The sequence below is a fragment of the Beta vulgaris genome, chromosome 1 (genome assembly GCF_026745355.1).
Source record: "Beta vulgaris subsp. vulgaris cultivar EL10 chromosome 1, EL10.2, whole genome shotgun sequence".
In the NCBI taxonomy this organism is placed as follows: domain Eukaryota; kingdom Viridiplantae; phylum Streptophyta; class Magnoliopsida; order Caryophyllales; family Amaranthaceae; genus Beta; species Beta vulgaris.
In genome coordinates this window covers 200,409-211,434 of record NC_079202.1, presented here as the reverse complement: position 1 = coordinate 211,434, position 11,026 = coordinate 200,409, and the positions used below count along the sequence as shown (strand labels likewise).

At 35.9% G+C, this 11,026-nt stretch overlaps 1 protein-coding gene across 2 annotated transcripts; it reads left to right on the top strand.

The window, feature by feature from the left end:
- Positions 1–329: 329 nt before the first annotated feature.
- Positions 330–9,000, top strand: LOC104902731 (sugar transporter ERD6-like 6). 2 transcript variants are annotated; one of them, XM_010690628.4, is made up of 18 exons: positions 332–760; positions 850–912; positions 1,011–1,100; positions 1,198–1,257; positions 1,812–1,877; positions 1,968–2,033; positions 2,146–2,221; positions 2,748–2,812; positions 2,899–2,991; positions 3,148–3,228; positions 3,309–3,393; positions 4,126–4,172; positions 4,273–4,335; positions 4,427–4,486; positions 4,586–4,651; positions 4,748–4,807; positions 8,303–8,417; positions 8,542–9,000. In XM_010690628.4, the coding sequence occupies exons 1-18, from the start codon at positions 560–562 to the stop codon at positions 8,655–8,657; spliced, it is 1,473 nt and encodes a 490-aa protein (XP_010688930.1). In that variant the 5' UTR covers positions 332–559; the 3' UTR covers positions 8,658–9,000. The 2 variants fall into 2 exon arrangements, with proteins under 2 accessions (XP_048493673.1, XP_010688930.1); XM_048637716.2 differs by lacking the exon at positions 4,427–4,486 and having other exon boundaries at positions 330–760.
- The last annotated feature ends 2,026 nt before the right edge of the window (positions 9,001–11,026 follow it).

Below are 11,026 nucleotides of genomic sequence, written 5' to 3'. Positions count from 1 at the left end.
AACATAAAAATTGTGCCCCTAAATTTATAGAAAATAAAGATGGAAGGTTAGAGTTCTAAAGATGGAAAGTTGAAAATCTAAAGATAAATCATTGACAAATTGATTAAGGATGGAAAACAAGGGTGATTTCTTCAAATATGAAATATAATTTTCAAAATAATATATTTTGAAAATTCTGTACGGTTAGACTCCTTATACACCCTCATCTACCTCTGACCATCGCCCTTGGGTCAACTCTTAATATCCCTAAAAAATATTGACGATAAGAAACGGATGTGTCGAGCATATCTCAATTAAAGATATGTGTCATCAATTATGTAGTACTAAGTGGTCAGCCTTATTGTGGTAGACCAAGAGAACACAATAAAACTTTTTAAAAAAAAAGAAGAGAAAAGCACGTAGAAGGCACCAAACAAACATTACAATTTACAGTACAGCTGCAAAAATTAGCTGAGGCGAAGAGAAGACTGAGTAGTGACTGGTTGAAAACACCCAAAAGACTAAGAAGTGCTGACACTTTGCCACTTTGTTTTGATTGTTGACACCCCAAAAAAAAAAAATGAGTTCAGATTCAGAAGCAGGTTTAGGAGGAGGAGGAGGAGATCTGCGGAAACCATTTTTGCATACAGGAAGTTGGTATAGAATGGGTTCCAGACAATCAAGTTTGATGGGTTCTTCTCAAGTTATTCGAGAAAGCTCCATCTCTGTCCTTGCTTGTGTTCTTATTGTTGCTCTTGGTCCTATTCAGTTTGGTTTTACTGTATGTCTTTTTTCTTTTTGTGTGTGTGTTTGTGTGTGTTGGTGTTAAACTGTTGATGTTCTTGTTGATGTTTTTGTTGATTTTCTTAGGCTGGTTATTCATCTCCAACTCAATCAGCAATTACAAATGAACTTGGTCTTTCTGTTGCAGAGGTATTTTATTTTTTATTAGTTACACATGATTTTACTTACTGTTGAATTTGGAAATTAATTGTTCATTCTTGTTTTCTGGGCATGAAATTGATATATAGTACTCATGGTTTGGTTCTCTATCCAATGTGGGTGCCATGGTTGGGGCAATTGCAAGTGGTCAAATATCTGAGTATATTGGAAGAAAAGGGGTACCAAACTCTATTCTTTTATTACTTCAACATTTATAATTTCACCACATTTTTTCTTTTTAATGCAATTTTCATGTTTGACCTTTGTTCATCACAGTCTTTGATGATTGCTGCTATCCCCAACATAATTGGATGGCTTGCTATATCATTTGCCAAAGTGAGTTCTTTTTGGGGAAATTCTTATAGGTAACCTTGTGTTTTGGCTATTGGAATTTCGACAAGAATAATTATTTATTAGTTTACCTGTATCATTGTTTAATCTATAGTATGACATTATTGATGAAATTTGTTAACTTTTATTAGCTAATTACCCTCTTTTTAAGGTTAATTTATGTTAAACAATTTCGTTAAAGCACAAAATTACACAAATAATAGCATAAAATCATATAAATAAGAATAATATAGGCCATTCAAATTGGTTTTTGTTTGATTAATATGTAAGATATTTTTCTTGTGCAATTTTGTGCCTTGATGAAATTAGTTAACCTTACAAGAGTATGTAGACAGAATGTATATAATTTTTTTTTTCATTGATGTTACGCTATAGAAGGACGATCTTATAAAATAAATCTATTTTATTGGTTATCTAAGATCAATAGCCAAAACTCAAGGAGAATTTCCCTTTTTATTTTAACTTTGAAAATTTTAATATGCCCAAGACTTTGTTTTGTATGTAAAATACTGCCCTGTTCTTTTTCTCTGCTCAATTAGGATTCTTCATTTCTGTATATGGGAAGGATGTTGGAAGGTTTTGGCGTGGGAATAATATCTTACACGGTAAAGTCTATGCTTATGTCGTGTTAATATCATGGAGAATTATGAGAAAAACAAGGACTCTGAATTTATGAGCTACTATGGCTTATATAGGTTCCTGTGTACATTTCTGAAATAGCACCACAGAATTTGAGGGGAGCTTTGGGTTCAGTAAACCAGGTTATTTCTTTCTGCCTGTGTAGCTATTTCCTGTTGACTATTTAGATATTTTAGAAATTTACCATACACGTGGTTCTGATCTGGTCATATTTTTGCGGTGGTTTATATATAGCTATCCGTTACAATCGGTATAATGCTATCGTATATGCTGGGGCTTTTTGTCCCGTGGAGGATACTTGCAGTTTTAGGTAATTCTTCATGCTGCTTAGCTCACCTTATCGTTCTGTAGAGTGTAGTATTTTTCTTTTTTCTATTTCTTATTTTTCTTTTGCTGGTTATAGAATATGTTTGAATGAGTAATCTCTGCTCTAGAACTTAATGCTATCTTTATCCTTCTTTTGTTTTCCCAAAGCCTCGTCACAAATGCTTCTCTCTCAGAAAAGAATGGTTTGCTCTATCTTGTGCAGTTGTGTGTGATCTCTGTTTTGATACTGTAGTAACAGTGTTGTCTCTGAAGGTGCCATTGTGAACTTCGAGAATAATGATCATGATGATAAGCACTTCTTCTAAAAGATTGTATTCATAGATACCTTACCATACATCATGATAAGTTAAATGTACAGAATAGTGCTCTTTGGACAGGAGGATGGGATACTAATTAGTAATTACTAGCATCATATCTGGTGTCAAAACACACCTTGGACTCTTGGAGGACCCTCCTTTCAGTTAGGTAGACTACAAGTGGTTGAGTTGATGAGTTGTTGTGCTTTTCAGGAATTTTACCATGCACTATATTGATACCTGGCTTATTCTTCATACCGGAATCTCCTAGGTGGTTGGTATGTTACTTAAATTTTCTTGCTTCTACCTCGTGAGTGAACATGTGATTACAGGTACTGAAATCTGTATTTGGTCTTACTCGCAGGCGAAAATGGGTATGATGGAAGAATTTGAGGTTTCCTTGCAAGTTCTCCGGGGCTTTGACACTGATATATCTCTTGAAGTTAATGAAATCAAGGTAAAATTCTGGCTATTAAATGTCCTATATGCGTTGTCCTTGTTTCAAGGAGACTCATGTTGCCGGCTAAAAGCCTCAAATGGTTTGTTCTGCTACATGTTGGAGTTTGATGTAGAAGACCTGTGTTTTACCTCATTGCCATGATTAATGTTGCAGAGATCTGTTGCTTCAAGTAGCAAAAGAACCACCATAAGATTTGCAGAACTACGACAAAGAAGATATTGGTTACCCTTGATGGTAATATCTATTTCTGCCATCTATTCATCTCAGTTATGAACTTCAAATTTATAAGAGATTAAATGTTTGAACTCTTGCAGATAGGGAATGGTTTACTTATTTTGCAACAACTCAGTGGAATCAATGGTGTCCTGTTCTATTCTAGTACCATCTTTAAAGAGGCTGGTAAGTATGTTGGTTAATACTATATTTGCACCAATTTTCGCACATGTCTATATATCTCTGCAATGTCGGAGTTTTCCTAAATGTACCATATTCCTGTATCCAGTCCAAATACAAATTTTGTCTGCCAGATTCCTCCATTTACTTGAACATTATTTGTTGAGTTAAAATTGAGCATTTTCAATAGGGCTCTTGTATGGAACCGCAATATTATTTACTCCCCATTATGTTCTTCCCATCTATCATAGATCCAAATTCAAGGTGAATACAGTAATGTAACTGGGTCCTTGTGATTACTCTTATAGTAGACAAATAGAGTGCAATAAAAAATCTAACTCTACATAGTTGCTTAACTTGGGGTAGAATGGTATTATTCATTAGACAATGTAATTAAGCAAAAGAGGGAATAGCTTTATGGAACGGACTTCAAAAGAAAGAGCAAAGAAATTTGAGGGGCTGAGGGAGTATAAGAAAAGTATACATACTCGACATTATGAAAGGAAAAATTATGAAATTTATGGACTAATGGGGCAAGAATGCAGTGAACTCTGTTTTTTTAGTGCAACATTTGATTATTATAATCCACTCACCAAAAAGATAAATGTTGCATCTAAAAAAACAGAGGAAGTATATGGTTAATCATATAAAGCCCCCCTTTTTTGACGGGGTAAATTTGTCAAGATAAGTTTAAAATTTGATTGTAGCACTTTATGCTTATTGATTGCTTCTGAATAGGGGTCACATCAAGCAACGCTGCAACATTTGGCCTTGGTGCTGTTCAGGTGTTGCCTACTGTATCCTAATTAAATTGATTATTTAACTCGTGACTCCATTTCCTATTTTTTCAAAAAATGATCTCTGAGGGTATTTCTATCCTTATAGGTTATCGCAACTGTTGTGACTACCTGGTTGGTGGATAAATCAGGACGCAGACTTCTTCTAATTGTAAGTTAGTTTCAGATTATACTAATTTTCTTCAGATTTGTAAGTTTTAGTGTGATTTCTCTTTTCTGCATGTGGTTTCAAATTGCATTAGGTCTCTTCTTCTGGGATGACATTGAGTCTTCTAGTGGTCGCAATGTCCTTCTTTTTAAAGGTGATGACAGAAGGAACTTTATGCCTCATTAGTGCTGCTCTTTCTTCATGAATTTTTCCGATATTTTTCAAATGTGCTAAATGTTGTGATTGATGTCAGGAAATGGTATCAGACGAATCTACATGGTACAGTGTATTCTCCATCCTTTCAGTTGTTGGAGTTGTGGTATGTTGATGTCTGCTCCTCGTCTAACAATTGAGGCAATTTCCAAGTTCTGAAACATTTTGATTTATAGGCTTTGTTGCTTGATCTTTCACCCAGGCTATGGTGGTTACTTTCTCACTAGGAATTGGAGCAATTCCGTGGATTATAATGTCAGAGGTATCAATTTCCTACAGAACTATAATTTTTGTGTTCTGCTTTGCAATTATTGGAATTTTGTGTTTTGATCCTGTCTTCAGATCTGCTACGCGTAATTATCTGTATTATATGTGAAAAATTAGGCATGTTGTTGAGGCACTTTCCTGCCAACGAAACATACCCTATGTCATCTTCTCTCTTTCATCTTCATCCCCATTTTTTTTAAGTTCACCAATATAGTGAAAATAACAAGTCATTGACTTGAATCTTTTTTTTAAAAAAATGACGACAATTTATATATTCCCTTTCCCTATGAAAAAGGATAGATTACTATCTCAACGAATTTTATTCATTTTCACCATGACATGACAATCTGATTGTAGCTTCCTTAAGCTACCTCGCACCCTTGGAGGCTTGCAAACATTTAGGTACATTAGAAATTTTTTGTTTGCTTTATGGTATGCCAATTACTTGGCTGAGACTGAGGCAATATGCCAAGGCTTGTTGGAATTTGGATGAGGTTATATGGAAAAGAAGCTTGGCTTCTCTAGATTGGGGCCGGGAGCTGGAAAGGCAGGGGTGGGGGAATATTTATAAGCCGAGGTTGGTGGTTTTGTAGGTTGAGGCGAAGTTGGTGTCAATGGCAGAAAGTTTGAGTTTCGCATTTCTGGGTGGGAGTTACAATTTAAAGAGAAGAAACTGGTTGGAAAACATAATCAAACTGCAAAAGATCGAGAAGTTGATATTTTTGGCTCGAGAGTGGCATTTAACGTACCCTTAGTCAATGGTAAAACCAACATAAAGGAAAATTTAAAGTGCTTATTCACAAAAATAAAGGAAAATTCTCAATGGTAAGATAATATCATTGTTAAAACCAAAAAAAAAAAGTGCTCAGAAGAAAATAGGAAAAATGCACCAGAATGGGCCATCCGCTTTTAGTAATCCTAGCTACGGGTTATTTCTGAACAATTCCAACAATTGGGAATGTCTTCTAAATATGCTCCGCAATGACTTATGACCGCTTAAACAGATAGCTTCTTTTTTTTTATTTCTTTCTCTTCTTCCATTTCCCAAAGCTCAACCTGAATACCTCCTCTTTTCAATTTCCGTGGTTCCCTAATCTCTCGGAACCTCAACCTGCTTGTAAACTTCACTTTTTTCCTTCCTCAATCCTTCAACCACAACAACAATAACGATGACCTTCAGCAATACCAACTGAAAATTGACATCATCAACCCAAACCGAGAAATACATGAACAAGCCAAAACTTTAAAATCAAAGTTTCAATTTACAACTGAACCGAAAATGAATTTGAACCCACCATAAGTACGAGTTGAGTTCTTAATAAATGGAAAATGAAATTTGACCAATTAAATTAACATGAACCATCCATAACTCAACCTCCAAAATTTAGAACTCCAATGACCAACTCAGAAAAACTCAATTTAACAAGAATTAATTAGAGTGTTAAATACAAGATTATACTTCCTAATTATTATTAGGGGAAGTGGGAAGCGAATCTTTGGACCCGGAATTCAAACTCCGAGAGCATCAAATTTCTTTATTGCGCAAAGCGAGAAATGATGAAGACAGTGATGACGGATTTCATCGCAGTCCCTGACACTTGAGAGCTTGCTGGGAAAAATCAGAGATTTTTTTAAGGAGATGAGTTAATGGAGAGGAGAAACTTAAGCATTTGGTTTCCTTTTGACATTTTCTAACTCTTTATCTTCCCCCACATGCCCATTATTGTAAACCTCATGGGTATTCTCAAGTATCTTCTTCTATCAGTCAATGGTTCGGCAAGAGGCTATGGTGGTGGAATTGTGGTGAAGCAGGTGTTGGGGCTGTAGGATTGAGGTAGAGTGGGTGCTAGGGTGGGTGGAGGTGGTTGGTTTACATTGGCTATGTCTTTGTACATTTGACCTATAAAATTGCGTCGCGCCATATGTTCATCTCTTAAATCGGTTTATGTAGGTCACTAGAGTATATTTGGAAGAATTCTAATAGTTAAGATTATTCAGAACTAACCCATTGTTGGGATTATTAAAAGCGGACCGGTCACAGTTGAGATTAATTTTGGCCATTTTTCTAAAAATAACCCTTAGTTATTTTTTATGGTTATAGTTACTATTCATGTGGTCAAAGTAAAATAGATTTGACCATATGTAGTGACTTATTTATAAGTAAAAACAATATTATAATGTAGGATATTGGTGGTTTCATTTAATTTATATATGTTCAAAAATGTGACTTATAATCAAATGTCCTAATGTACTAAAGATATCAATGGTCAAAGATGTGCTCTGGAAACTGAAAAAAATTGAAGTTAAATATAACCATAAAAAATGAACGAAGGTAGTATATGATTAAGCTTCCCACAAATATAATGAGCTAAAATTCTCAAATTTGTTTACTTAACGAATGGGCTTTGATTGAGCTTTTGTGGAGCTCCACCATAAGTTGTTTGTGAATGTTTTTTGTTCATTTGCGGCGCATATTTGTTGCTAGAATTACAGTGAAATGTATTGGCCAAATTTTTTTTTTTTGTATCATTCAATTTTAAAGTTGGATACCGATTTTAAAATAATCCGTACCCTTATCCAACACTCGTGTACTCGTGTCCATGTAGCAGAGGTTAAATACCCACACGTTAGAATGAAAATAACGGAAACGAGAAACTTTAAATAAATATATATATATATATATATATATATATATATATATATATATATATATATATATACTCTAGAAAAAGGATCGAAAATCTGATTTTATGTACAAACTACCATAAACAATCAAAAAGGGTAAGAGATATCCGGAAAAGATCTCTCATCAAATTGAGAAGATCCTGTGTTCTTGCAGTTATGAATCTACACACCAAATTCAACAGCAATCTTCTCATTTCTTCTAAATCTTCCCTGCTACGGAATTTTCTGAAAAGGGAAAAGGACTTTATGTCCCTACTTTGCAAGTTAGAGCCAACAGCTCCCTTCTCCCTATCAAAAAATGAAAAAGAAATTTTTGTGTAATAAGTATTAATGCATAAATCACAAGACAAGAAAGAGAACGTGATGAAGTTTCATTTACGAAACGAGAAATATCGAAGAATTTGAATAAAGAAGCTTTATGTCATGGTCTTGAGCACCATTTCTTTGTTGAGGAAAGGACCTGTGTTGACTTCTCTCATGTGTCGGATGCAGAATTTAAAACTTCTCGCTAATCCATGAAAACTACAAATTTTTATATAGAACTTGGATTTGGCACGCAGTATTTAGCTCCTATTTTGCTCGGACTGGGTACCCATGTCCGATACGAGTACATGTCCAAGTGCTCAACTTGGCTATTTTGGTGAACTTTGTCAATTGTTTGTCCCACAATGAAGTGTCCAAGTGTCCATCCATGTCTGAGTGTTGAGGATCCGGCATAGGTGAAATGAAGGTTCTGAGCAACATAGTTTAGCTCTTTGAAATCTATATCTTTTTCTGGAAACTTAAATGCGCCTGAAACTGGCAGATTCTTCCAATTAACATCAAGGGGCTGGCTGGAAGTATTGCTACACTTGCCAACTGGTTTGTAGCATGGATTGTGACAATGACTGCAAACATAATGTTGTCATGGAATAGTGGAGGTATTCTTCTGCCTAGTTTCCCAATAGTTCTTTCCCCTTTCTCGTTATATAGATGGAGAACATCAACAACTCCAGTCATGTTATCAGATATGTTGTGGCTAATTGCTTCGTTTTCCCCTTCTAGGTACTTTCTCTATTTACATGGTTGTTTGTGCTTTCACTGTGGCCTTTGTGGTCATTTGGGTCCCCGAGACAAAGGGGAGAACATTGGAGGAGATTCAGTGGTCCTTCAGAAGATAAAGAATTTTCTGATAACTTGTCCATGGTGTCGTGCAGTGGGCTAGATTCAGTCCAAGCTAACATTTACAGCTTGGTGGATCTAGCAATGCTGGGTAGATAATGTACATTCGAGGTGTATCTTTTATCATAAGAGGACTCTTGCCTTATGGAAGAATTGTGCATTACAACAGAGCTTCCCCCTCAACCCCTTCATTTATTTTTGTTTATATTGTCCCATTTCCTTTACCCGTTGCCAGCCAAAAGCTGTTAAGATTCATTATATTTTAGGACAACAGTTGCACCAATGTTCGTAGAACTTGACATTGATTGGGTTTTATAGTTCAATTTGTTATTGCCATGTAAAGTTATACTAGTGCTGTGGCGGACCCATGATCTACGATTAGGAATGGCAACGGGTCGGACTTGGACCGGATTATGCATAATCCGACTCCGACCCTACAGAAAGTCGGATTTTAAATCCAAGTTCGACTCCGACTCCGAGATCCGACCCGACCTAAAATCCGAACATCCGACTCCGAGATCCGACCCGACTTAAAATCCGGACATCCGACTTAAAATCCGAACATCCGACTCCGAACCTGATCCAACTTATTTTTCTTCCAATTTTTTAATCATTTTTTCTGTGGGAAAAGCCTATCTAATACAACTGGCTGAAAGTCGAAGTCAGATTATACATAAATAATACTTCCTCCGGTTTTTTATAGATGCTACATTTTCCTTTATTGGAAATGTCATAATAGATGCTACATACCATAAATGGATGCCTTTTCACCATAACAATCTAAAATACTATTAAAAAGTTGGTGGTCCCCCACCTTCTCTTTTAAAATACTCATACTTTTTCCTTAACAAATGGTTTTTTATTCAAAAAGTGGTGGTCCCCTACTTTCTCTCTCTACCTTTCTTAAAAACCCCCACTTTCTCTATGTAGCAAGAATAAAAACACGGAGGAAGTACATTACATAAATAAGAAAAAAGGATTGATTGACTCAAAGTCGGAGTCGGATGTCGGATTATTTTATGAGATCCGACTCCGACCCTCCTCCGACTCGAAGTCGGATTTTTTAAACGGAGTCGGAGTCGGATTACTTTTTTGTCGGAGTCAACTCGGATTTTTTCCTTCGGATCGGAGCGGACTAGGGTTGGATTCGGATTGGATTGCCATCCCTATCTACGACAAACACCTAGCATAAATTTGCTCGCAAACATAGCTCCATCCGTAGTATTTCAACATAATAATCCAAAATAGTTAAATTCCTACAACCCAATAATCTAAAATATATAAAGTCATGCATCCGAGAAGCCGAAAATATATAAAGCCATACAACTAAAGATATAAAGTTCAAAATAAAATTTCAATTGCGTCACTCAATTCCTCATTTTGAAGCAATCAATGATGGTTTTTTTTTTTTTTGACATCAAGTTAATTTGCATTAATTAAAAATGAAAGTACAACCTAATGCTAGTATAACGAAATAGTATACAAAGCAAATGAACTAGAAGAGCTCATTTACTCCGACATACTCTACGAAATAAAAACAAACAATTACATATTTAGACCGACTTAGACTAATCTTGAGCGATGCGATGAGGATGGGGGACAAAGGTCTTGAGGAAATAGACCTGAAATGAGAGGAAACCTGTTGAAAGGCAATGCAAAACCGATCTTCAAAAGGAGATTGCCACAACTCAGCTAGTAACTTCGAAAGTCTACTAACCATAAAATCCCAAGGTCCTTGAACAGAAACACCTTCCTGGGATTCTACTGATGAAAGTAACCAAGAAATCACCTCCTGTGGTGACTTCTGACCCTTGAACAAGGGTAACCAGAGTTTAGTCTTGCAGGACTGAAACTCGAAATGCATAGAGGACATAACTTGCTCCAAATTAAATTGGAGGGCCTCCCACAAGATGCATTTTTGAGGTGTGATGACGTCAAAGGTCATCACTATAAAAATGGGCGACTTATAATGAATAAAATCACCCAATCGACAGATTCGAAGATCCGTCCTTGCAAGCACAAGCCTAGAAGATCTAACCACAACAGAATTAAAAAGATCATCACCTCTCATTTTAACCAATACTTCAACCCCTATATATTCATAACTAGACTTGAATAACCCTAAATTAAAACGTAAAGAAATAACAGAAGCAAGATACCCAAAACAAAACAACAACCAATACATGATAGATTGAAACCACACAAAATCCAGCACCATATCAACTTCAGAAACTGCAATATATCGTCACGGCCAACGATGGAGTCCAGAGCGAGCCTACAAACCGACAACTTAACACTAGAGGGGAACGGGAAGGGGACACGAACACTAAAGCTCAAAACAGAGCAGGGGTATGGGGAGGGGAACCTA

Coding starts and splice junctions, on each gene's coding strand:
- LOC104902731 (XM_010690628.4), top strand. CDS start 560: ATGAGTTCAGATTCAGAAGCAGGTTTAGGAGGAGGAGGAGGAGATCTG. Junction 1,258..1,811: donor TTGCTATATCATTTGCCAAA/GTGAGTTCTTTT, acceptor CTGCTCAATTAG/GATTCTTCATTTCTGTATAT. Junction 8,418..8,541: donor GTTGTCATGGAATAGTGGAG/GTATTCTTCTGC, acceptor TTCCCCTTCTAG/GTACTTTCTCTATTTACATG.